The sequence below is a fragment of the Monodon monoceros genome, unplaced genomic scaffold (genome assembly GCF_005190385.1).
Source record: "Monodon monoceros isolate NGI ecotype Baffin Bay Population unplaced genomic scaffold, NGI_Narwhal_1 Super_Scaffold_6, whole genome shotgun sequence".
NCBI classification, from domain to species: domain Eukaryota; kingdom Metazoa; phylum Chordata; class Mammalia; order Artiodactyla; family Monodontidae; genus Monodon; species Monodon monoceros.
In genome coordinates this window covers 37,175,937-37,202,067 of record NW_021703783.1, presented here as the reverse complement: position 1 = coordinate 37,202,067, position 26,131 = coordinate 37,175,937, and the positions used below count along the sequence as shown (strand labels likewise).

The 26,131-nt window shown below is 55.9% G+C and overlaps 1 protein-coding gene across 7 annotated transcripts; it reads left to right on the top strand.

The window, feature by feature from the left end:
• Nucleotides 1-5,841: 5,841 nt before the first annotated feature.
• Nucleotides 5,842-25,947, top strand: ADCY6 (adenylate cyclase 6). Of its 7 annotated transcripts, XM_029204437.1 has the most exons (23): nucleotides 5,842-5,928; nucleotides 7,860-7,930; nucleotides 10,269-11,130; nucleotides 14,700-14,849; nucleotides 15,233-15,354; nucleotides 15,449-15,560; nucleotides 15,723-15,850; nucleotides 16,368-16,526; nucleotides 16,608-16,749; nucleotides 16,865-16,993; nucleotides 17,263-17,288; nucleotides 17,526-17,673; nucleotides 17,877-17,974; nucleotides 18,152-18,239; nucleotides 18,394-18,510; nucleotides 18,776-18,934; nucleotides 19,234-19,412; nucleotides 20,292-20,327; nucleotides 20,412-20,541; nucleotides 20,850-21,113; nucleotides 21,929-22,133; nucleotides 22,987-23,111; nucleotides 23,339-25,947. In XM_029204437.1, the coding sequence occupies exons 3-23, from the start codon at nucleotides 10,273-10,275 to the stop codon at nucleotides 23,462-23,464; spliced, it is 3,501 nt and encodes a 1,166-aa protein (XP_029060270.1). In that variant the 5' UTR covers nucleotides 5,842-5,928; nucleotides 7,860-7,930; nucleotides 10,269-10,272; the 3' UTR covers nucleotides 23,465-25,947. The 7 variants fall into 7 exon arrangements, 5 of the variants coding, with proteins under 5 accessions (XP_029060270.1, XP_029060269.1, XP_029060271.1 ...); XM_029204436.1 differs by lacking the exon at nucleotides 7,860-7,930 and having other exon boundaries at nucleotides 5,853-5,928; XM_029204438.1 differs by lacking the exon at nucleotides 7,860-7,930 and having other exon boundaries at nucleotides 5,864-5,928; nucleotides 10,272-11,130.
• Nucleotides 25,948-26,131: the final 184 nt, after the last annotated feature.

Sequence of the window (26,131 nt, the reverse complement as noted above, 5' to 3'; positions counted from 1 at the left end):
TCTGAGTCCTTCCACTTCTCAGTAGCCCACTGTCACCATCCTTGTCTAAGGCACGGATCTTTTCCACCTGAACCACTATAATAGCGTCCTAAGTGGTTTCCCTTGCATCTCTTGATCCCTTGATTTATTCTCCATCCAGCAGCCAACATGATCTCTTAAAAGCATAAATCAGATCATGCTGCTTCCAAGCATAACATCTTCCAAAGGTGCTCATTACACTTTGAATGAAATCCAAACTCCTCATCCTGGCTTACGAGCTTCTACACCAGCTAGGGCATAGCTCCCTCCCTGACGTCATCTTTAGGCTCTTCCTCCAACACACTGGGCTTCAGCCTCCCTGACTTGCTTTCTGTTTCTTGAACACAGTAAGCTTGCTTTTTTGCCTTAGGACTTTTGCATTAGTTGTCCCCTCTGCCTGGATGCTCTTTACTCATATATTTTGCATGGCTGATTCCTTGTCATTCAGGTCTCTATGTAAACATCACTTCCTCAGAGAGGAAGTTGCTTCCTATCTGTCCCCTTTTCTAATTGTCATCATCGCACCTATCACCATCAACTATCTTCTCATGTGTTCATTTGTTTTTTGTCTCCTCCCACTAGAAGGAAAGCTCCATGAGAATAGGGATCCAGTCTGCTGCCACTGTATCCCCAGCACCTACGAATAGAACAGTACCTGGCCTTAGTAGGCACTTGCTAAATATTTGTGGAAAGAAAGAATGAATGAATGAATGATGGGGAGCTAAGGGGCTTCCCTGGTGGCGCAGTAGTTAAGAATCCACCTCCCAGTGCAGGGGACACGGGTTCGAGCCCTGGTCTGGGAAGATCCCACATGATGCGGAGCAACTAAGCCCCTGTGCCACAACTACTGAGCCTGCTCTCTAGAGCCCTTGAGCCACAACTACTGAGCCCACATGCCATGCCCCAACTACTGAATCCTGCGTGCCTAGAGCCCGCGCACTGCAACGAAGAGTAGCCCCCGCTCGCTGAAACTAGAGAAAGCCCGTGTGCAGCAACGAAGACCCAGTGCAGCCAAAAATAAAATAAATTTAAAAAAACTAAAATGGTTAATTAAAAAAAAAAAGATGGGAAGCTAAGGAATGAGGAAGTTTGTATCCATCTGGAGTTTAGAGTCAATCATTTCATTCCCATGGGTGGTAGTGGTTCTGGGACCCGTGGTGGCCAAGGCCTCCTCCAACCTGGGACCTAGAGGAAGCCAAGAGTCTCTGGGGTAGTGGGGGTGTCAGCAGCCATGTTAGGGGTGGTGAAGTGGACAGGGGATATACAAATGTGGGTTGTCTTTACATATTTTTCTTACTTTCCAAAAATGAAATGCACAGAAATCTGATCTTTAAGACAGAAAAGTCAGGGAATGATTATTTGCACCGTAAAAGGAATCTTTACCTTGTAAAAGGGAGTAAGCAAAGGGTTGCTTAGCTGTTTCCCGAACGACCCAGGGAAGGCTCAGGGGACTCAAGCCCATCCATTAGTTATGTTCCAGGATGTTTCAAGCGTTGTCCAGATACACTTATGGGTATATAGAACTTGCACTTACATATAATGCATTCTTCTCCTAGGAATTTCCTCTTTCTGAAAAATGAGAGGTTGATAATACCTGTGACTGTGACTGTGGTCTGTATGAGAAAAACCACAGTCATTGAGGTCAAGCTAGACTTGGAGCAATAGAAACAGCTCATGCCAGCTGCCTCCCTCGCTCTCTTTTTTTCTTCTCTTTGTCAGGGTTAAAACCTTCCAGCTGATCCCTGACTTGCTGTTTATTGCCCAGCCCGGGATAGGAGGTCCTTTCTGAATACTTCACTTACTGTAGTGGTTCTCAAACCAGGTTCAGCAGGGCTGGTGTTCCCCCAGCTGGATCAAGGTGTTCTGCCATGAAAATTGAGTAATAGCCATCTTATTGTGGTTCAAAGAAAAAATAAAATAAAATAAAATTTTCTCAATTTTAAAGTTTTCCCAATATTTTTTTCTAAAACGTTGGTGCCTGTGATTCTAGAGTCTGTTAGATCTGGCCTAGTACAACACGATGTTTTGGGGTTTTTTTTCGTTTTTTTTTTTTTTTGCGGTACGAGGGTCTCTCACTGCTGTGGCCTCTCCCGTTGTGGGGCACAGGCTCCCGACGCGCAGGCTCAGCGGCCATGGCTCACGGGCCCAGCCGCTCCGCGGCATGTGGGATCTTCCTGGACCGGGGCACGAAGCCGTGCCCCTGCATCGGCAGGCGGACTCAACCACTGCGCCACCAGGGAAGCCCCCAACACTATGTATCTTAATATATTAATATTTCACCATTAATATTAATATATTAATATTTCACCATGTTCTGCTAAGAGTACCATTTCTTCTAGGGGCTCAGGGTAAGTGTGAGAACCACCGTCTCCGAGATTCCGTGTTTCCTACCAAGCTGCTCACCCACAGGCTCTTTTAAACAGCCTTGGTGTATTTCAGAGGGACGTGATCTGGCTGAAAAATGTACCACACGTGCAATCTTCTCTCACGAAGGTGCTGGTGGAAGGCCCATACTCTAACCCATGGTCTAACCTGGAGTCCCTGGCCCTCTACAGTTGGTCACTAGAGGCAGGTCTCACTCTTTTTGGGTCAGAAGCTACAGATCAAGGGCCCACTGTCCCCATCCTTCAATGCACTCCCCACAGCCAAAGGGGAGAAGAATGTTGCCACCTGTCAGCAGAAGAATGTCTGCTTCTGAGGGAACATCAGGGAAGGACAGGCACAACTCACATTTGTGATACATACAGGCAGAACCATAGTGAAGCTGAGTGGAAAGAGAACCAAATTGGGTTTCTGATCCACCTTCCGTCACCAATCCGCTGCGTGATCGTGGCCAAGTCAATTCCCATCTCAGGGGCTTGGTTTTCCATAGTCAGTAGAGCACAGTGGTGACACACACAGACTCTGAAGCCAGAGAGCATGTGTTCAGAATCTGGACCTACCACTTTCTGACGTTGGAATTATTGACCCTCTCTGTGTCTCATTTTTCATGGGAAAAGTGAGGTACATCCTCACTCCAAGGTAAGGACGATAATAATAGCATCATGAAGTTATAAGGATTAAATGAATTATTTTATGTCAAGGGCTTAAATGACTACTCAGCACCAAGTAAATGATATATAAGTGCTTGCTTTTTAAAAATTAATTAATTAATTAATTAATTTCTGGCTGCGTTGTCTTTGTTGCTGTGCGCGGGCTTTCTCTAGTTGCGGCGAGTGAGGGCTACTCTTCGTTGAGGTGTGCGGGCTTCTCATTGCGGTGGCTTCTCTTGTTGCAGAGCACGGGCTCTAGGCACGTGGGCTTCAGTAATTGTGGCCTTCGGGCTCAGAGGTTGTGTAACGCGGGCTCTAGAGCACAGGCTCAGTTGTTGTGGCATACTGCGCGGCATGTGGGATCTTCCTGGACCAGGGCTCGAACCCGTGTGCCCTGCATTGGCAGGCAGATTCTTAACCACTGCGCCACCAGGGAAGTCCCAGTGCTTGCTATTTTGATTACTAAAAGTATAGCAGCTGAATTAGATAATCTTTATGACTGCTTCCTACTCTAATATTCTATAGATTAAAATTTTAATAATTGAATATTCCCCATGTGCCTAGCAGTAGGTCATGTTTCCTATCTGTAAAATAAAGGCCTGGAATCATTTTTAAGGCCCCAATAGTGCTAGAAACAGACCCTCAGTGTAAGGTGCTGATGGTGGGGATCAAAGAAAGGTGCTGATGGCAGCCCTGCCCTCCAGGAACCAGAAATGGAATTCAGGAGGCCAGACTAACACACCAGCCATACACTAGGGTAGAGGAGGCCAGTGTGACTTAAAGCACCCAGAGATGGATCCCTAGCATATTTCTTCGGCTTACTTGGTTGGTGTCCAAATTTTTTTTTTATTCCAAAATAAAATGAAGGACAAAGCCTTCCATTCCAGAATATAAAATTTCATAACACACCCGTTTCTTTTCCTCAATTATCTTTTGTATTTTCCCCTTACAGCCCATAAACATATTATTCTAAGAGATAAATGGTACATAATGGTTTCAGACTGGAAAGGAAATTTTGCCTGGCTGCTTGAAGGGAGAAGTCAGGCAAAAAGGCCCCAAAGTTCAAATTACAGGCCACGCCTGCACAACTGAGACTCATACATGGCAGAATAAACTATCCATTTTTCATTTTCATTTCCCATTTTCAAACATTTTAACCAACATTTTTCTAGCTCATCCTGAAAATCCTGTAAGAAAGACAAGACATAGTTTTATCCCTATTTTATAGATGAGGCTCCAAGAGAGTGATGATTTAGCCAAGGTGGATAGTTTGCAATCATATATGCCTGATAAGGGATTGAAATGGATTTTCTTAATTCTTCCCCTCTCTTCCCTGCCTCAAGCTCTGGCCTGGGCTTAGGAATCCCAGTAGGGGCTTGGCGTGGACCAGAGTTGGGCCTTGAAGGACTAGAATACCGGCAAGGCTGGGTTTGAGGGAGCAGCTTCAGCTATCTAGGCTGTGGGACCTTGGGTGGGGAAGGGGCTGCCAAAGGAAGGAGGAGCTACAGGTCTGGATGAGGCAACAGGGAGCGCGCCTCCAAGGGAAGCCAGATAAGCTGCCCTCTTCCCAGCTCTGAAGGACTGGCATCCCCTCTAAAGTCAGAATCACTTGCATCCTGGGTGAGTTTATTAACCTTCTTCTCCTTTCTGGCTACACCATCTTTCTAACCCTCAAAGGGTTAAAGCAGCTTCCACGAGATTTTCCCATCACCCAGGTAACTGGGGCCGCAGCTCCGTGCTTGAAAACGTGGGAAGTAAAAGCCCCAAACAATTTCTCAGTACCCTAGCAATGCACCCTCTCTCCACCCTCCACACTCCGCAGGGAAGCACAACCCTTTGGGTAAAAGGTGCGGGGGGTGGGGGTGGGGGTGGGGGTGGGGAGGAGACAGGGAGGGACTCTACACGTGGGCAGGTGCTGGAGGAGCTCCCCAGAGAGAGAGGGGCCGGTGGGCAGCGTGGAGAGTGCCCCTTCCCTCAGGCCCCCTTCTGGGCTCAGGGTGTATAGGAGGTTTGCTTGGGGCCAGCGCCCCGGAGGGTTGGGGGAGGAGGGAAAAAGCGGTGTGTGGGGAAGCAGGCCGCACACACCTGGCGCCTTGTGGAATGAAATCTTAATTAATTATTAAACTGAGTTCCCTCGTGTGTGTGGGGGGGGAGCAGGGCCGTGGCAGGCGGGGCGGGAATGGCAGGGTGGGGGCTGGGGGAGGGAGGAGGGGAGATGGGGGTGAGGAGTGGGTGCTGGGCACCGGTTCAGCTTAGGGGACCCCGCCAGGAAGGAAGCCGACCCTCGGTGTGCTGGGCGGGAGGGGGGTGGTAATCGCTGCTAGAGGGTGGGTTTGCCCGGCGCCTTTGGGGACCCCTGGGGTGAGGGTGGGAAGAGAATGCTGGAGAACGCAGCCCGGGGGTGGAGAGAAGGGGGAGCGGGCTGGACGGCCCGCTCCTTCCCGGGGTCTTGATCCCAGAACAGTAGCCGCTTGTTTTCCCAAGACTGGGGGAGGGAGCGGCCGGAGGAGAGGAGGGGGCGCGCGGAGGGAGGGGTTCCATTCTTCGGTCTCCCCCACCCCTACCCCGTTCCTTCGAAGGGGAGCCGGCCACCCTGCCCGGCGTCCGGGGAGGGGAGGGGTGTCCAGACAAAAGGAGCTTGTGCCTTTAAGGCGGGGAGTCCGGGAGCCGGCGGGGAGGGGACTTCTGGATCCGGGGTAGAGGGCGGCTGCGCTGGACAACAAGGGAGGGGGCGAGGGCCGGGCGGACTGCGGACGGCGGGAGGGGCGGCCGGGACGCGCGGGCACGGAGCAGGACCGCGGGACGGCCGGCCGGCCGGCCGGAGCCCGCGGCTGCGGCGGGGCGGAGGCCCCGGGGAGGCGCCGACCCCAGCCGGCAGGTGAGACCGCGCGGAGGAGCGTCTGGGGGAGGCGGCGGCGCCCGGCGCTCGGCGCTCGGGTCTCCGTGCGGCTGGCAGACTCCCGCGCGGCTCCCGGGAGTTTTGTGGTCCGCGCGGGGAAGCCGGCGCGGGGGGAGCCCGAGGGCGTCGAGGCTGGCGGGGGGAAAGTCCGGGAGGAGATGGGGGATCGAGGAGTCCTGGGTCCGGGGCTCAAGGCTCCCACCCTCACTCCCTGCCCTGTGCTTCCCTTCCTCCACCCGGGGCGAGTTCCCGGCTTGCTGGGAAGAGGGGGAGAGGCATGTACTGGGGGAGGGGCTGTCCTGAGGTTTTTGCAGCAGGGCTGTGGGTGAGCCTCCGAGTTTGAGGTAGAGTGTGATTGTGTTTCGGGGAAGGGGAGGCAGCCTGGGCGGAGGGAGGGATGCCCTCTGTCTGCAAGAGTCCCCCTCCCCTCACCCCATACCTTGGGAATGAAAGGGCTGGTGTCCAGGCCCGCTGCAGGGTGGGCAGGGTGGGCAGACTTTATTCAGAACAGGCTCTGGGGCCTGACTGAAAAGCTAGAGGTGGAATCAGGCTGTGGACTCTTTTCCTATACCCTCTGCTTACCGGAGTACCCCTGTGACTGGAGGGCCCTGGTGGGGTTTGTATGGTTGGGGTGGAGGTGGGACCTCAGTGCAGTCTTTAGGGAGACCAAGGGCTGGGGAAGGGAGGAGAAGGGTTGATGGACCTCCAGATACAGGCCCTGGGGAGGTTCCTCTACATCTGGACAGGCCTGGAATTGAGGCCCACGTCCCAGCCTGGTGGGCAGTGCTGGCACTGAAGTGCCCTGCCTGGGCAGTGCCTTCTTCCATGAACTTTCTGAAGTCCTTTTAAATCCCCTGGAGCCTCCTTTTGCCACCTTTTGGGAATAGGAGGTGACTAGGAAGAGAGTTTGGGCAAAGCAGCGTGCAGAGCCATCCTTGGGGCTGGGCCCTGGCCTGCTTCAGACTCTGGGTCTCAGGCTGGAGGATCCAGGTTCAGGAGGGACCTGGGGTCTGAGAGACACTGGGCCTCGGTCTGCCAGGCTGAATGGACGTGGCTCCATCCTTGGGAGCCGGTGGTGCCTGGAGTAGCAGATCTGTGAGAGAGAGCAAAGAAACCAGGACCCAGGGAAGGAGGGGGTCGGAGGCACAAGCTCAGGAGCCTATCTCTGGGGAGGAAGGAGGTGGTCTGTGGTTCATAGTGATGGGTTCCTGGACAAGGAGGGTTGGGGCCCCATATAGGGAAGTTTTGTGGCTTTGAACAGTGCCCTGCCCTGTTCCCTGCCATACCAGCCTGGCGTGGGGTGCCAGGAGTAAGTTCTCCAAGATGGGCAGTGCCTGGAATGGAGCCCAGGGTGGGATGGTTGCAGTTGGTTGGACAATTACAGATCTCTGAAGCTATCCACTTGTGGGGTCAGAGTGTTCTTGGGAGGGTCATGCATTCCCCTGGACAGTGTACGCGCCTTCCTCTGTGGGTACGAGCCACGTGCTAGGCTGTGCTTCCAGGGGGCTGGGAGCATGGCCAGAAACAGGTCCTTTGGGAACAGAGGTCTGGCCAGTGGGGTGGGGGCGTGGTGAGGACAGGTCAGGGGACTGGCGAGGGGGAGGAGGCTGAAGCAAAATGTCATGGGGGGCAGTGGGAAACCTGCTTACTCTGGGCTCTGTCTCACGCAGCTCTCAGGACTGACAGCCGAGGACACAGGGACTGATAGGGCCGGGCGTCTGACTGGCTGGGCAGGTGTGGGTTTTTGCTCACAATTTTCCTGTCTTTCTATCTCTCGGACGCTGGCAGGGTTTTGGGTTCAAAGTGGTGTAGAGTGAGGATAAGAGCTAATGTTTATTGAGTGTGTACTGTATGCCTGACGGGGGCTGTTACATTCTTTCCTCGCAACTCTTATTGTTCCCATTTTACAGGTGAAGAAAGTGACATAGAGAGGTGAAGTAACTTGTCCAAGGCTGCGAGGCTAGCAAAGAATCACAATAAGGTTTGAAACGTGGTCTCACTCCAAAGATCTTGTTTCTAATGAAGTGTTTTGAAGAGCCAGACTTTCTCTGGTGACCTTTGCCAAATGTCAGCCTGACCAAAAGTCTTGGATTTTTGATCTGTCCCTCCAGATGGTGCCGTTGGTGATGTTAAGGGGTTGAAGGGCCTGCTGCTCCGTGGGATATAGGAGAAGGGATGCCAAGAGAACTTAGTGGAGGGTGTACCAGAGATGGGAGTTTCCCATGTGCAGAGAGGTCCCCAGTCCGCCTTCTGCTTGGTGGGCCCCTGGGTGTCTGCTTGGAGCACTGCTTCTGTGGCTTGAGCGTCTGGTCCTGTGACCACCTGGGGCAAGCTCTGGGTATTCTCCCCCTTGTCCCCTAGTGAGTACAAATGTCAGTGCTGCTAGCTCTGCAGGTTTAAGTACGAGGAGCCCCTCAGGGTGCCCCATGGGCATGGAGGAGGGTGGCCCTGGTGGGGATGCAGGCATCCATGGGTGGCAGTGCTCTCACCCTCACCTCCTCCTGAGCTGGGCTCAGCTGGGAGACACATTGAGGGTGTTGTCATGGAGTCCTCCCCTTCCCCCAGGTCAAGACACTTCCCTCCTGGAGACGTGAGATTACGGGGCTGACTTGATTACTTGTGTTCTTTAGAACTTGGGCCAGCTGTATAAAATTACCGTGGACCTCAGTTCTTCTTTTTTTTTTTTTTTTTTTTTTTTTGCTGTCAAATCTGTCCTGTGCCCCAGATGGCCACAGGACGAGCCTCACAGGGTTCTGGTGAAGATCAGATGGACTTGGGTATGTGAAAGGACCTCGAAAAGTTTCAAGCAGAGGGAAAGTGCATGGGAGTGTTATCCATCCATCCACCCACCTACCTGCCTATCTACTCAACAAACATTTATTTAGACCCTACCAGTTGCAGATGTAGCAGTGAGCAAAGCAGGCCAAAATCCTTGCCCTCATGAAGTTGACAATTCCAGTTAGGAGAGACAGACAATGAACAAATAAGAAAAGTATATAGAATGGCAGCTGTTGATAGGAGCTGTGGAGAAAAATAAAGCATAAAGCTCGGAAGAGAGATAGGGAGCTCCAGGAAAAGGGGCTGCTATTTTAATAGAGTGGTCAGGGAAAGCTCACTGATAAGGGGACTTATGAGCTGTGACCTGGAGGAGCTCTTATTCTAGGCAGAGGGAACAGCAAGCACCAAGGTCCCAGGCTGTCCCGTGCACGGTGTGTTGGGGAACAGCAAAGAGGTTAAGAGGACTGGAGCGCAGTGAGAAAGATGAAGAGTCGTATCGTTATTATTATTTCACGTTAGCTTCTTTATACCAGTGCTCTTGAGCTTGGTTTCTTTCTCTCTTTTCGACTCATAAATTGGTTGAGTTCCTACTATGAGCCAGGCTCAGTATTTGGGGTACCTGGGGTGGGGATAAAGCGCTGAGCAAAATAGATATCATCCCTTCCCTCCTAACATTTATAGTCAGAGGGGCAGAGTCACACATTAAACAAGGGATGATTTAATGATAATGGTGATCAGTACCATGGAGGAAATGTATGGAGAGTGAACAGGGGACCAAACTTAGTCTGGGTGGGGGAGCTGGGACACCTTCCTGAGGAAGTTTTGTTGAAGCTGTAACCGGAGGGAGGAGTTGAATTTAACTCTGTGAAGTGTGCACAGTGTGTGAGTGTGATGGGGACGGATGTGGAAAGAGATTCCCTGTGGTACAGAGGTCACCGATCGGCAGCTCACAGGCTGAATTCATTCCGTAGATGTGATTTATTTGGCTTGCAGTGTTGAAAAATGTGAATTACTTGCCAATGTTTAAAAGTCAGGAGATGTCATGTTAAAGCCTCCATTTTTTAGAATTCAGCTTCTGTTGAAAACTCAGAGGGTCACGTTCCACTGGGACACCAGTGTCAACAGTCTGCTGGTGCGGGGTGGTGCTTGCCCCTGCTTGGGCTGTGCTCTGTCTCTCCTGAGCTGGGCGGCTTTTCTCATTGACAGGCACTCGAGTGGGTCTGTAACCACCAGGAAATCAGTGCCTTTTAGGGAAGAGGTGAATGTTTAAATGAATTGCTTTGGAGTCAGACAGATCTGGGTTAGAATTTTGGTTCTCACACTTGTATGGCTGCTTGATCTCGGGCAAGTGACTTCACCTCCCTCTGCCTCAGTTTCCTCACCTGGTGGCTGGGGATACCCTGGTCTTCCTCAGAGTCATTTCAGGAGGAGGATGTGTCTGAGGTGCTCAGCTTGGTAGCGGGAAGCGCTCGGTTAATGAAAGCTGTGCTGGTGGCGGCAGTAACGGTGGTATTAACACCACCTCATTCCTTTCCTCCCAGCAGGATGTCATGGTTTAGTGGCCTCCTGGTCCCCAAAGTGGATGAACGGAAAACAGCCTGGGGCGAGCGCAATGGGCAGAAGCGTCCACGCCGCGGGACTCACTCCAGCGGCTTCTGCACACCCCGTTATATGAGCTGCTTTCAGGGTGCACAGCCACCCAGCCCGACCCCCGCAGCCACGCCTCGGTGCCCCTGGCAGGATGAGGCCTTCATCCGGAGGGGTGGCCCAGGCAAGGGCCTGGAGCTGGGGCTGCGGGCCGTGGCCCTGGGCTTCGAGGACCCCGAGGCGACCGTGGCAGTCGGAGCCGCTGAGGGGGCCCCCGATGCAGCCGCCAGGAGCCGGCGAGCTTGCTGGCGCCGGCTGGTGCAGGTGTTCCAGTCGAAGCAGTTCCGCTCGGCCAAGCTGGAGCGCTTGTACCAGAGGTACTTTTTCCAGATGAACCAGAGCAGCCTGACGCTGCTGATGGCGGTGCTCGTGCTGCTCATGGCCGTGCTGCTGGCCTTCCACGCGGCGCCTGCCCACCCTCAGCCTGCCTATGTGGCCCTGCTGGCCTGCGCCGCCGTCCTCTTCGTGGCGCTCATGGTGGTGTGCAATCGACACAGCTTCCGCCAGGACTCCATGTGGCTGGTGAGCTATGTGGTGCTGGGCATCCTGGCAGCCGTGCAGGTCGGCGGCACCCTGACAGCCAGCCCCCGCAGCCCTTCTGTAGGCCTCTGGTGCCCCATGTTCTTCGTCTACATCACCTACACGCTTCTCCCCATCCGCATGCGGGCTGCTGTCTTCAGTGGCCTGGGCCTCTCCACCCTGCACTTGATCTTGGCCTGGCAACTCAACCGTGGTGACGCCTTCCTCTGGAAGCAGGTGGGTGGTCGGGGAGGTAGGCGTGGGGGCACCAGTGTGGGAATGAGAAGGGGTCTGCTAATCGAGGGTGGGAGAGTCACGGGTGGACACGGAAGAGGGATGTCTGGCTGTATCTGGGAGGAGGGGTGGGTCTCCATTTCGGATCTGAGGCAGAAGGCACTGCTAAGGGAAGGGAAGGCGCCAGAACCTAAAGCCTGTGCTCTGTCCCAGTGGGCCACAGTCTACAGCTCTTTAGCCTGAGGCCCTCGAAATAGCATAATCTGTAGAGACCCAATGTGAGGCTGGAGGTGGGCAGGTGACATTCAGCCCCAGGGTTGGGGCAGGGCTGAGGGGGCTGGGTAGGCTACATCCAGACTTTGGCATCTCTGGCCCCAAGTTGACACTTGAGACTCAGGGCCTGGTGCCTTCCCTGCAGGGCAGCTCTAGGTGGCGATCTGGAGGGATCGAGTAGGTTTTGGATGCAGTTAGCAAGGGAGGAGTTGCCTCTCTCCTGGACTGAGGCCAGCTCCGGGAGGACAGGGAAGGTGATGAGTGGGTCAGTTCTGTCCTGGGCCGGGAGTAGTTTGGGGCTGGACTGTTGACGAGGGGCTTTAGCCTCCGACCGCATCCCGCCCTCTTCCCACTGGGCACCAGGGCTCTGGCAGCCTGCCTTGAGGCTCTCTGCCCCTGTGGGCTTCCACCTCTGGCTTCAGAGTGGTGTGTGAGGTGAGGCTGTCGCAGAGGCTTGGCTGCAGGCAGCCCTGGTTGTCCAGTGGGCTGCATTCTTCTCTGTGAGATCCTAGACAGCTAACCTTGCCTCTCCCAGCCTTCATTTCCCAGTCTGTAAAACTGGGATAAAAATAGTAGCTACCTCAGGGCCCCAGGGCCCTGCTCTCAGGGCCCCACCCTCTCTGAGTGGATTAAAACCCGACAGGGTAGCGCTCTCACCTGGAGGCAGGGAGCTGCGGGGATGCTGTAGGGGATGGTTCCCAGTGAAGGGACTGCCGGATGTCCCTTGCAGAGAGATGTGAGCTGGTGGTGTTGGCTGTCTTGTGTCATCCCCCTGACCAGGGACAGGGGCTCTTGCCCAGCTGATCCTTTAGGGGCGGCTGTAGGCACAGCCCCCCAGCCAGCACACCTCGAGATCCCTCCATTGGCACCCTGGTTTAGATGGTGCTGTCCTCTGTCTCGCTCAAGGTTTGAGGGAGCCAGCCTCTGCCTTGCCCAGGGCTTATGGCCTATAGCCCACCCCAGCCCCACCTACAAAGAGGAAGTTGCCTGGGGCTCCCAGGGTTCGAAGCTGGGTGCTCTGGCATGATGCCCTTCCCTGCCCAGCCTGTGGAACAGAATGTACCTTTTTAAGAGTAACCTTATAGCCAGTTTGTTTGTGGAGCACATACCCGCAGGGCACTGTCAGATCTCTTAAAGGGCCAGGGTCCTTCTGCCACTGCTAGCCCCCAATTTCTCTCCAGGGTAGCTGTCACACTGGGCTTTGGAGCTGGACTGCCCTCTTGGGGAAGGAGGAGCTTGGAGGTGGTACCTCCCTTCCCCTATCCTCTCTGGCTGGCTGGGGTAGGTGGGTGTCTCTTCCCTGCTCTCAGCTGGCATGGTGCCCAGAGCCAAGCCCAGGGCCTGACTGGGGACGCGCAGTCCCATGGAGGCCAGGACTATACCAGTCTCCTGCCTCTCCGGGGCACCCTGCTGCAGCCTCACTCAGTGGGCGAGTGAAGAAAGCTGCCCCTGCCCTGTGTCAGTCCTTGGGGCCAGGGCGGCCCATACCACTTCTCTGAGCTGAGAACATGCCTAGATTCTACATCCAGTTGGCGTACAGGTTCTCTGCACCCAGCTGGCTTACAGGTTTCTGGGTAGGGTGGGGCTGTGGCCTCCTTTCTAGGCTCCTTGGTCAGCCCCTTCCCGGATCCAGCCCCTTCCTCCTCCTATGACCTGCTCACTCAGACACACTGAGCAGTTTCACCCAGTGCCCCAGCCCAGCCTGGAGTCTCCTACAGTGCCCTGACATCCATTTTTTCTCACAGTCGGATAGGGGGTCTGTGTACAGATCTATTTCGGTCTCTTGTCCCCCTTCCCCTTCCCTCCACCATGACTCACATTTTCCTCTTGGGCTCCTGGGGCCAGGAAGGGAAGTTGCCTGGTTTGCCCCCCTTTCCTTCTCCCCCACTGGGGGCTATTCTTAGAAACCCCCGGGGGAGATAGTGTGCCCCCCTCTTCACCCCTGCTGCTGGGAGGGGGGCCCCTTGTGAGCTGGACTGAGAAGGGAAGCTGGGAGGCCAATCCTAGAGGACGGGAGCTGGAGATGGCTGGGGGTTCGCCGGACCCCTCCATCTTACCCAAGGAAAATGAAACCAAGGTCCCAGAGATGGAGTGACATGCCCAAGTTTGCAGGACTAGTTCTGGTTCCGGGAAGAGCCCAGAACTCCTGGCTTCCAGTTGGTGCTCTTGCCCTCCCTTCTCCCCAAACCAGAGCCCTGCCCCAGCCAACTCTGGGGTGGAGCCACAAGTTCCAGGTTAACCCCTGAATTTCCAGAAACACTGAGGTCGGCTTCCCTTAGACTTGCTCTCCAGTCAGACTTGCTGCTGCTGACGACTGAGGGCGGAACATCCTAGGATCGGGGTCCTAGGGCTTGGGGCCTGGCTGGGCCGAGTGTCGGGGGTGGCCAGGCACGGTGGCACCCCATCCCAGTTCCAAAGGGCTATTTGTGTCAGTAGAATTGATGATTCCCAAGCCTGGGTTCTGAGGCTGGGCCTCAAGAGCTTAGGTGAGTGGAGTGAGTAGGAATCCTGGGAACCTGGAATGTAGTTTACAGTAGGGTTAGGACACAGCTTTGGAGTCCGACTCTCCTGGACTCAAGTCCCACACTGGCTACTACCAGCTGTGTGATCTTGGGCAAGTTACATATAGCTTCTCTGTGCCTGAGTCCCTCACCTTTCAAATGAGATAGTGCTACTGATTTCATAGAGTTGTAAGAAGTACATTCGTTAACATAGGGAGGACACCTATAGAATCTAGGCACATTTGTAGGCAACCAACAAATTAGCTCCAGTAATGATAATAATAAAATTATTATTATATTAATTTATGTGAGGGCAGGGAGGGACCTTGGAGATCTTATTCTCCCTCTCCAGGTTCTAGATGAGCAAACAGGCCCCTAGAGATGAGGTGACGTGTCCTGGGCACTCACAGGAAGATGTAGAGCTCAGATCTCCTGGGTGTCGTCCTGTAAGGAGAACCACATATGCAGAAGGAGCATCATTTGTCTTTTGTTTGGGGTGTTTGTGGGGCAGGGAATGATAGTGTGCTGGGCCCAGGCCCTGTGACCTACCTGGCCCTGGTGGGTGCTTCTGCTCCCAGGAGCTGTGAGAAGATCACATTTCTAGCCATGGAGTGATCCAGGCAGGGAGCTGGAGTCCTGTGGGGATGGGGAGGTATTGCAGGGGCGGGGACAGCTTGGGAAAGACAGGGCACAGGATCCTGGCTTCCTCCCCAAAGCAGTGCATCTACAGAGAGCCTAGCTAGTTGCACCTGTGTGTGTTGGGGGTGGTCACCGTTTGCCTCTGCCACCCCTCTGCAGCTCGGTGCCAACATGCTGCTCTTCCTCTGCACCAATGTCATTGGCATCTGCACACACTACCCGGCCGAGGTGTCTCAGCGCCAGGCCTTTCAGGAGACCCGTGGTTACATCCAGGCCCGGCTGCACCTGCAGCATGAGAATCGGCAGCAGGTGGGGCTGCCCCCCCCCCACCCCGATCACGGCCTTCCCCCATCTCACCTGCGAATAGCTTGCAGGTTGGATCCACCACCTCATGCAACTCCATGGAATAGTGTGAATGGTTCCCCCGATTGTGCACCACAGAGGCCCTTTGACACTGGGGTTCCTGTCCTGTCTGAGGGTGGGAGGGAGTAGATGGAGTGCATCTGAGGGGTTGAGTGGGGTGTAGTCAGAGAAGGCTGAGGACTCTAATGGGGGAGAGTCAGGCCACGGTCCAGAAGGGAAGCTCAGGTCTCCAGAGAGGTCTGGGAGGGTTTGGGGGATGTGGAGGACCAGGAAGGATTAAAATGTGAGGCCAAGAAGATAGGGGTCCTCTGTTGAAACCACTGGTCTAGGAGCGGCTGCTGCTGTCCGTGTTGCCCCAGCATGTTGCCATGGAGATGAAAGAAGACATCAACACAAAGAAAGAAGACATGATGTTTCACAGGATCTACATCCAGAAGCATGACAATGTCAGGTAGGGTGGGGGTGGGGAGGATGCCGGGAGAGGTGCGGGATCTGGGAGTCTTTGAGGGCCACATCGCCCTTCCATCTTCTGCCGTCGTCCTCAGCATCCTGTTTGCGGACATTGAAGGCTTCACCAGCCTGGCATCCCAGTGCACGGCGCAGGAGCTGGTCATGACCCTGAACGAGCTCTTTGCCCGGTTTGACAAGCTGGCTGCGGTGAGGGTGCTAGGGCTTGGGGGTGGGGCCGACGGGGTGAGGGCAAGCCTCATTGGCAGTGGCCTTGGGGGATGGGGGCCGATGGAATCCGCAGTGAGGGTAGTGGGCCAGGCAGGCTGGGCCGGAGTAAAGGTGACTCTCCCCCAACTCTTTCTCCTTTAGGAAAATCACTGCCTGAGGATCAAGATCTTAGGGGACTGTTACTATTGTGTGTCAGGGCTGCCAGAGGCCCGGGCAGACCATGCCCACTGCTGCGTGGAGATGGGGGTGGACATGATCGAGGCCATCTCGTGAGCACCGTCCCCTCCCAGGCTTCCTGGAACTGAGGGTGCCCCAACCTGCTCCTGCCCTTTGATGTGTCCTCAGGACTTTTTCTCAGTCTTGGCTGTCTCCCTGTCTTGGAGATCCATCACTGGGGAGGGGAAAGGGTCTTTCTTCAGCCTGTGTGAAGACCCATGTGCACCTTAGACTCCAGCCAGCTGGGATGGGGTAGGGGGAGCCAGGATGAGGGGGATTTGGGCTGGAGAAGATGCCAGCTGAGTAGGCCCAAAGGGAGGGTAGTGATTCCTCCTCTCCTAGCTCAGTCCCATAAGATGCTGCTGGGCCCCTGCTGGTGAACAGGGCTCCCAAACATTTGTCCTTGGGCCCCATGCAGCCTCTTGCCCGTGTCCTGCTGAGGGTGTGCCGTGTGCCCTGCGACTGGGTCTGTCCTTGCCCACTTGGCTCCAAGGCGAGCACAGGGCCTGGGCTCTGGGCTGGAAGTGGGGAGGACTGTGCCGGGAACTAAGCCAGGCCGCCTCCTCCCAGGCTGGTGCGCGAGGTGACAGGTGTGAACGTGAACATGCGCGTGGGCATCCACAGCGGGCGCGTGCACTGCGGCGTCCTTGGCCTGCGGAAATGGCAGTTCGACGTGTGGTCCAATGACGTGACTCTGGCCAATCACATGGAGGCCGGGGGCCGGGCCGGGTGAGCGTGCGTCCAGGGGGCGAGGGACGGGAGCCCCCCCCCGCCGGCAGAGCAGGGGTCTCACCCTCCTGTCCCGCGCAGCCGCATCCACATCACTCGGGCCACGCTGCAGTACCTGAACGGGGACTACGAGGTGGAGCCGGGCCGTGGCGGGGAGCGCAACGCCTACCTCAAGGAGCAGCACATTGAGACCTTCCTCATCCTGGGAGCCAGCCAGAAACGGGTCAGGGCCGGGGCGGGGCGGGGGTGGGCAGACAGGGAGAGGGGCAGATGGGGGGAGCTGGCAGAGGCCTTCTCTGGGCCACTCTTCCCAGCCTGTGCCCATGCTGCCTACACAGAAAGAGGAGAAGGCCATGCTGGCCAAGCTGCAGCGGGCGCGGGCCAACTCCGTGGAGGGGCTGATGCCACGCTGGGTGCCCGACCGCACCTTCTCCCGGACCAAGGACTCCAAGGCTTTCCGGCAGATGGTGAGGGGCCCACGGCACTGGGACCTGGGGCCTCGCTTTCCTGTCTCTCTCAGCACTGTGTCCTCCTTGCCTCTTCTGCCTTCCCCATCATGGCTGCCGTCTCCGTAGTTTCTGGAGTTGGGGATAGAGGGATGATTTCACCCCAGGGGTCCCAATCCCCCCAGAGTCTATGGGGAGAGCCTTCAGCGCAGTGCTGGGTGGGGAAGGGATTGTAGAGGTGAAGGTCGCCTGCCCTTCACCTCACTCGCACACTCTGTCCCTTTCTCCAGGGCATTGATGATTCCAGCAAAGACAAGTAAGTCAGGTTGTTGAGTAGGGAAGAAGGGCTGGGCGAAGGCACTTGCATCCTGGGGCGAGGTTGCGGGGAGCCAAGATCCCCCTCTTCCCTGGACCTTAGATGTGTCTTACGGGAGCGGGTGCCACCCACCCCGCTCACACTCCTTCTTTGAGTGCTTCCTGTGCCCCTCCCTTCTCATCGCCTGTCACGTGGCAGTGCTCAGGCACCTGGTGAAGCCATGTCCCCTGCCCTCAGCCGGGGTGCCCAGGACGCCCTGAACCCTGAGGATGAGGTAGACGAGTTCCTGGGCCGTGCCATCGATGCCCGCAGCATCGATCAGCTGCGCAAGGACCACGTGCGCCGGTTCCTGCTCACCTTCCAGAGAGAGGATCTTGAAAAGAAGGTTTGGGGGATGCAAGGGCAGAAGGAGGAGGGCTGGGGGAGGAGGGGAGGCCCTGGCAGGGAAGTCTGAGCACAGGTGAGGTTTCTGGGGAGTGGGGAGGTGACCACAGGGCACAGCAGGGATTCATATCAACTGGGCCAACTGGTAGTGCCCTGCCTTCCCCAGGGCGGAGCCAGCGCCCAGCTCAGTCTCCTCTCCCCCAGTACTCGCGAAAGGTGGACCCCCGCTTCGGAGCCTACGTGGCCTGTGCCCTGTTGGTCTTCTGCTTCATCTGCTTCATCCAGCTCCTCGTCTTCCCACCGTGAGAGCCCTGTCCCTCCTCGCTTGGCTTCTCTTCCCGCTACCACTTCCCACAACCTTCCTAAACGTCCTCGCAAGCACACAGTCCCTGGGGCCCACGTCCTGCCTGCCCAGGGAGTGGGACGAGGATGTCCAGATCTCCCGGAGTAACATTTTCCCTGGCCCTCTTCCGCCCCAGCTCAGTCCTGATGCTTGGGATCTATGCCAGTATCTTCCTGCTGTTGCTGGTCACCGTGCTGACCTGCGCCGTGTACTCCTGTGGCTCTGTACGTGGGGGGCCTTCCAGGGCTGGTGGGGGAGGCCAGGCCAAGGGCGGGGAGGGAGGAGAAGGCCGAGCCTCTGCCATTGGGCCCCATCCCTGGGTGACCTTACGCGTTGGCTGACGTGGCCTCCGTCTCTCTGTCTCCCGACTCCCGGCAGCTGTTCCCTCAGGCCCTGCGACGTCTGTCTCGCAGCATCGTCCGCTCGCGGGCACATAGCACTGCGGTTGGCATCTTTTCCGTCCTGCTTGTGTTCATCTCTGCCATCGCCAACATGGTAAAGTTCCAGTGGGAATTTTTCTGCCCCTCCTCTGTTCCAAGCACTCTGGGTGCTGGGGGTACAGAGAGGAATGAGACGCATTTCCTGCCCAAAGCAAGGGTGAGGTTAACCCCTGTCCTCTCTCCTTGCTCCCCCCTACCTCTTGTCATCCCTCAGTGAGAAGTTGGGCCCCTGGGGTATAGGGCCCCTGGGTTATAAGGCATGGCCCTTGTAACCCCTCCCCTCCCCGGTTACCCTGATATACCTCCCCCGACTTTTGCAGTTCACCTGTAACCACACCCCCATACGGACTTGCGCAGCCGGGATGCTGAATTTAACACCTGCTGACATCACCGCCTGCCACCTGCAGCGGCTCAATTACTCACTGGGCCTGGATGCTCCCCTGTGTGAGGGCACCGCACCTACTTGCAGCTTCCCTGAGGTGTCCAAGTGGTGCTCGGAGGGGGGGGGTGGGGGGGCTCCTGATCAGTTCCGGTTATCGACTCTTCTGTACCAGGCCTGGTGATGGGCACTGGGGACCCAGGATCTCACCAGAGTCTCCAACTCCAGGAGCAGCCCGGGGCCCTGGTGTGCTTTAGGGGTGTGTGGAGGGTGAAGGAGGTTTGGGTTTGAGGTTGTGGAGGGGAGCTTGGGTCAGGCGGGGGCGTGCAGTGTTCTCCCTGCACGGGAGCGCCATGGCCTCTGCCTTCGCCCAACACTGCCTCTGCCATTGCTCCCCAGTACTTCGTCGGGAGCATGTTGCTGAGTCTCTTGGCCAGCTCTGTCTTCCTGCACATCAGTAGCATCGGGAAGTTGGCCATGATCTTTGTCCTGGGGCTCATCTATTTGGTGCTGCTTCTGCTGGGTCCCCCGGCCACCATCTTTGACAACTATGACCTACTGCTTGGCGTCCATGGCTTGTGAGTTTATCCGCAGCCCCTTTAGTCCCCCAGGAGCCTCTTGACCCTGCTGGGTCACCGTGAGCCCTCTGTGCCCTTGGAATGCTACCACTCACCCATCACATGTGGGGGGAAAGGAGGCAGCACATGACCCCCAACAGTCACCTCAGGGAAACCCCAGTCCTGGGAAGTCCCTTGGTCTTTAGGCTAGACATTAAAAAAAAATTCCCTCTTGCATTTGCATGTTGCTTTCATATCCACTCTTAACTACCTGTAGGTCACACAGCTGCTTGGTGGTAGAGCCCTGGCTAGGAAAGGAACCAAAACCCTGACTCCCGCTTGAGGGCTTTGCCTGGGACAACACACTGGCTTTTCCTCTGCAAAACCTCACCCCTCGGGGTATGTGGTAGAAATATATGGTGCGGTAGAAAAAGCCTCTGGAGTCTGCTGTTTGAATCCCTACTCTGCCACTTATTAGCTGTGTGTCTTTGGATCGTTGAATTAACTTCTCTGAGCCTCAGTTTCCTCATCTGTAAAACGGCAATGCCATCTATATCACAAGGTAGTTGTAAAGATTATTATAAGTTACGTTTATCGAAGGCTTGCTGGTGCTAAGCGCTCTGCTAAGGCTTTCGCATGCAGTATTTAGATCTGATCACTCGTTGATTGATGAGGAAGCCGAGGCTTAGAGAGTTAAGCAGCTTGTTCCAGGTCACATAGCTGGTGAGTAGAGGAGCCAGGAGTGGAACCTCTGCCCTTAATGAGTTAATAGAAGCAAAAGCCTTGGCCTAGTGCCTGATTTGTGGTGCTCAGTAAATGCAGTTTCTGTCTCCCCTTCCATGCCCCGACCCGGCAACCCAGGAAGAACCGATGACTCTGTCTCTTGTGTCTTCCTGCCAGGGCTTCTTCCAACGAGACCTTCAGCGCGCTGGACTGGTGAGTGAGGGCTGTAGGGGGCAGCAAAGGGTGGGGCTGCCAGATGCCTCCTTCAGACACTGAGCTTGCCTCTGCTTCCCTCAGCTCAGCTGCAGGGAGGGTGGCACTCAAATATATGACCCCTGTGATTCTGCTGGTGTTCGCACTGGCGCTGTATCTGCATGCCCAGCAGGTGGAATCGACTGCCCGCCTGGACTTCCTCTGGAAACTGCAGGTGACTGGGTGGGCCTCTTGGGTGGGGGAAGATCCTAGGGGCAGAGCCTGGGCCACGCCAGGCATCTCTTAGGCTGGCCAGGGCTCAGGCTGCCCCGAGCCCACCCTGGCTCCATGCCTTCTCTGCGCCTGTCCCCTATCCCCCGCCTCATCCTGCCCCTGCCCCCTCTACTTCTTTGCCTGTTCTTTAGGCCTGTCCATGCCTTTCTTCTTCCACGTGGTTCCCTCTGATGCCCATCTCCAGGTGTTGGCCGCTGCACCCACGCCTTGTGAATGTTGGGCAGTGGGTGATGGGTGTGGTGTCCACAGGCAACAGGGGAGAAGGAGGAGATGGAGGAGCTCCAGGCATACAACCGGCGGCTGCTACATAACATTCTGCCCAAGGACGTGGCCGCCCACTTCCTTGCCCGGGAGCGCCGGAATGATGAGCTCTACTATCAGTCATGTGAGTGCGTGGCCGTCATGTTTGCCTCCATTGCCAACTTCTCTGAGTTCTACGTGGAGCTAGAGGCAAACAATGAGGGTGTCGAGTGCCTGCGGCTGCTCAACGAGATCATCGCTGACTTCGATGAGGTACTTGTCCAGTCGGCTGGTGCTGGCAGAGGGTGGGGGGACTTGGGGACCAGAGGAGTGGGGAGAACTTTGGATAAGAAGGCCAGGCTTGGAGGGGATGGTTGGTACTGGGAGGAGGAAGGGAGATCTGATGGGACCCAGAGATGTCAGGGGTAGGAGTAAAGGTAGGTACAGTGGAGGCAGGGACAGGTGCTCATGAGGGTGTCACAGGCAGCAGGCTCAGCCCCAGTGGGGCAGGGTCATCATTGTTGGGGAGCAGAGGAGGACGTGAGGATCTGTGGAGGGGCCAGGGTAGGTAGCAGGTGGGGGTCATTGAAGAAGAAGCTGGTAATCTGTAGACTATGGCCCCATGAGGCCAAGTAAGCAAGATGATCCCCTGAATAGAGAAAATGGAAGCAAAATATGAAGAAGTGACCTGAACATCCAGGTCAGGAATGGGTTGTTCCCTATTCTGGAGGGAAGGCACTTCCTCAGCCTGGGACTCAATTTCCCCAAAGGTGAGGGTTGGAATCACTGATGCCTGATAGCCCTCCTGTGGTTCTGGGTTCTGCAGCAAGCTGTCGAAGTTGACCTGGAGCTGTGCGCTCCAGTCTGGCTTGGGTTTTGAGGGCTGCCCGGTGAGGGAGGCCGTTTTCCCGGCTCCTTAGTCCTGCACTGAGAGCAGCGGCTGGAAGCGGGGCTCACTTACCCAGAGGAGGGGCGTGTTGAGCCAGGAAAGTGGAGAAGGGGGCCAGGGCGTGGCAAGGATTGAGGCTTGAGGCAGGGCTGGGTTTGGCCTGTCTGCCTTGACAGCCAGGTCCCCCTGTGCTGTCCAGATCATCAGCGAGGAGCGGTTCCGGCAGCTGGAGAAGATCAAGACGATTGGTAGCACCTACATGGCTGCCTCTGGGCTGAACGCCAGCACCTATGATCAGGTGGGCCGCTCCCACATCACTGCCCTTGCCGACTACGCCATGCGGCTCATGGAGCAGATGAAGCACATCAATGAGCACTCCTTCAACAATTTCCAGATGAAGATCGGTGAGAGGGCCCGGGTGATGGCAGGTTTTCCCAGGGCCGTTTCTGGGTGAAGCTGAGGCAGCAGGCTGGGGATGGCGTCTCATATTCCCCGTCGGGAGTCCTGTGGGGCTTTCCTTTTCTCCCACCTCCTATATTGTCTGATAGTAAGAACAGAGATCATTTATTGAAGGCCTGCTCTGTGCTAAGCACTGTCCCAGGCTTTTTTTTTTTTTTTTTTTTTTAAAAACACATATAAATCCTCACATTATTATCCCCTTTTACAGATAAAGAGATGGACTCTCAGTAAATAACTCAGCCAAGGTCATACAACTAGTAAATGGCTGAACTGGGATTCAAGACCAGGTTTAGCTACACTCCAGTACCCGTGTCCTTTTCTCTGGCCAGTCTGATAAGAGGCACTTCCTCTCAGATGAACTGGTGGATGGGAATGGTTAATAGCATGGGTTCTGGAGTCAGACTGTCTGCTTTGAATTCTGGCTGTTCCACTTAACTGGCTTATTTAGCAAGTTGTATAACTTCTCTAAACTTCAGGTATCTTTTCTGTAAAGTGGGAATGATGATACCTACCTTTTGGGGCCGTTGAGAGGATGAGATAGTGTAAAACGCTTACAGAGTGGTTGGCACAGAGCGCGCATCGGTAGATTAGCTGCCGTTCCAGCATAGCCGTCTTGACTCAGGGGATCTCCTCAGCTGATATGCCCGCATCTTCCATTCTTTATGACTAGGAGGCTTGTCCCTTTTCCAGTTTCTTCCCTGGGTCCTTCTAAAGGTGCCAGGAGGTGGCTGCCTCCCTGGGCTGACTGCAGAAGAGCCACTGCTCTCGATTTCTTACTGCTGTCCCCACCTACCCCAGGGCTGAACATGGGCCCAGTTGTGGCAGGCGTCATTGGGGCTCGGAAGCCGCAGTATGACATCTGGGGGAACACAGTGAATGTCTCTAGCCGCATGGACAGCACGGGGGTCCCCGACCGAATCCAGGTGAGGGGGATGTGAGCAGAGGCTGGGAGGGGTATGGGTCCAGAGGGCTTCCGCAGGGCCCTCTCTGCAGTCAGCTAGGACAGGGGAAGGGTGGCGCTGTTCTCTGGTTGGTGGAGTCGGGGTTGGGGGAGGGGAGCTGGCATGAGCAGAGAACCCCTGGACTCCTGCAAATGCAGCAGGAAGGATCCTGGGCTTAGCAGGTTCCCCTCCCCCCCCACCCCCCCCAGGTGACCACGGACCTGTACCAGGTTCTAGCGGCCAAGGGCTACCAGCTGGAATGTCGAGGGGTGGTCAAGGTGAAGGGCAAGGGGGAGATGACCACCTACTTCCTCAATGGGGGCCCCAGCAGTTAGCAGGGCCCAGCTACAAATTCGGCTGAAAGGACCAAGGTGGGCATTTGAGTGGACTCTGTGCTCGCTGGGGGAGGCTGAGCCTCCAGACCCTGCTGACCACAAGAGGGAACACCCCAGCAGGCTGTACTTGGACCGTGCTCGTCTGCCCTCAGGCTGGTGAATGAGGGGATACCAAGAGGATTATGCAGGTGGCTTTCTTTCTTAACTGGGGTAGGGCTGTTTTCTCTCCTTTTTTCCCAGCTTTTGGGAGCAGGGGAGGGGGCAGCAGCAGAGGCAGGGGGACGTCTCCTGCCTGAGAGGTTGAAATGGCAGCTTGCCACGCCCGCCCTTTCCCTGTCTGTCTGGGCACTTGGCTCAGGGCTGGGCCCTTCCTTTCCCTCTTTTTCCTGGGAACATTTTTATAAAGACTGGGGCAGTCTTGAAGAGTGCCTATTCCATCCTTGCCTTCCTTTGCTATGCCTGCATCCCCAGCATGGGTCCTGGGCACTCCCTACCCCAGCCAGGTCTCCCTCACAGACACAGGGCACGGGAGGGAGATGTTCTGGGGACCCAGCTCTGTCCATATTTCAGGGGAATGTTTCCATTTGCCAAATCCTAGTCCCATGATCTGTCCCCAAAGGGGAACAAAGGGACTTCTGCCACCTCAGATTAGCCCCGTTTCCTGCACAGCTCCAGGGGAAGGGGCATCTGGTCTCACTGGTACTGTGAAAATGCCCAGCCGGAGAGCAAGCGTGTGCGTGGGGATGTCAGAAGATCAGGAGCTGGATGTTCGCCTGCAGGTGCCAAAGAGCGCAGGCCGGCCAGGGACGGGGGTGGTGCCAGACCGATCCGAAGGTCAGGATCAGGCCACTCTGCCCCAGTGCTCTCTTGCTGTCTGCTGCAAGGGGGCACGGAGCATCTCTACCCCTTCTGTTGCCAAATAGAAAAGGGCCAGGGCATGGAGGAAGATGGCCCTGATCCCAAACCTGTCCTCCCACGCCCCTGGCACTGGGGAGGGCCTGCCTGTGTGTGTGTAACCGTGCGTGCGTGGTGGTCTGCACGTGTGTGTAACCGTGCGTGCGCGGTGGTCTGCGTGTGTGTGTAACCGTGTGTGCGCGGTGGTCTGCGTGTCTGTGTAAGCGTGTGTGCGTGGTGGTCTGCGTGTCTGTGTAAGCGTGTGTGCATGGTGGTCTGTGTGTGTCTGTTTTCCCGGTCTGTGTGTCTCTGTGGTCCTGCTCCTTGGCTTTCCACCCTGGGTTGCCTCTTTCCTGTGGGCCTCTGTCTTCTGGGAATAAGGCAGGATTTCTGATTTCAAGGGATGAAGAGAGATGCCCCTGTTGCACAGGAGTGGGATGGGGTGTGGTAGCAAGAGGGTGGCCCTGGGGAGAGGAGTCCTTTTTGTGCCAAATCCCTAAGTGCCGTTTGGGGGCCACGTGTGCAGCACGACTGTCTCCTTGCCTGAGGCAGGGACCCAAGCGCCTGCTTGAGGCCCACAGTGCTCCTTGCACTTGAACTGTCTGGGCTTTGGTGGGCAGAGGCTCAGGAGTTTCCTGGACTCCCCAGCTGGTGTCCTGGGATGTGGTATGCTTTGGGGCTGGGGTAGCATGGGATCCCTCTGAGGACCCAGATTCTGGTACTAAGGGCTAAGGGAGGGGAACCTGGACCTCAGCCTTCCCCAGCCTTCAGCTTGAGCCCAGTGTGCTCCAGGCTCCCCAGACCTCATGAAGCCTGCAAGAGCTGGCAGGAGGGTTAGGAGGGCTTGACTCTAGATTCCCTTCCTGCCTTTTACCCTCTTCCCTGCAACCTCCTTGCCTCTGGACTGAATTAGTTGGTGCCTTGGTTTCTCTGTCTGTACCTATTTAAGCCAGAGGCATTAGCCAGGATTTTGCTTGAAGATCGCTTTGTCTTTGAGGCGTTAGAGAGGCAGAGGAGAGAGGGTCCCAGAGTTGCTGGGTTTGGGGTTGGAAGGGGCAGGTGGTAGTCTTGCCCTTTCTCATGTCCTTTCTGACTCTAGCTCCTTGCAGAAGCCTGGTTTCTGGCTCGTACTGCCTGCTTTGGGGGCTCTTCATGCATCAACCAAATGGGCCATCGGTCACTTCATTAGCCAAGGCAGGAGAAGGGGAAAAGACTAGTTGGTCCAGACAGAAAGTCAACTCCCCTTCCCTCAGCCACATCCCTGGACAGGAAGGTTCTGCGTGGGGTCCTGGGGTGGGGATGAGGCTGTAAGGAGACCAGAGTGGGAAGACTGCAGTCTTGGGTGACTTGTCTCTGCTTCTTGCCAGGTGGGAGGGACCTGTCCACACCCTGGCTCCCTGTACCGCAGTGCCAGCCGTGTGCTTCCCCCGGGCTGATGTTGCCCCCTTCCTCACCAGTTGGGGTGGGGGAGTCAGTGGATGGGAGGCCCATGGACTTTGGTTTTATAATGTAACCAGTGTGTGTGTGTAGGGGGGGAGGGTGTGTATACCATGTATTTCAGTGAAATATTTAATATATTTAAATATCAATAAAAGTCAAACTCTTTGTAAAATTCCCTGTTCTCCGCAGCTGTTCTGGGCTGTGGGTTGGGTCAGAAGTGGCAGAGCCTGGGGTAGGAGGCAGGCCCCAGTCTGGGGGCTCTGTGGACCTCTCTCACCTGCGGTCAGAGGGCTTCCTCTGTTTTTCTTCTTGCCAAGGTAAAACTGCAGCGTC

Bases quoted from the DNA above. Each gene is read 5' to 3' on its own strand.
- ADCY6 (XM_029204435.1), top strand. From the start codon at position 10,204: ATGAAAGCTGTGCTGGTGGCGGCAGTAACGGTGGTATTAACACCACCT. The intron at 14,850-15,232 runs GTGGGGCTGCCC...CCACTGGTCTAG, and splicing joins AGCATGAGAATCGGCAGCAG to GAGCGGCTGCTGCTGTCCGT. The intron at 15,355-15,448 runs GTAGGGTGGGGG...CGTCGTCCTCAG, and splicing joins CAGAAGCATGACAATGTCAG to CATCCTGTTTGCGGACATTG.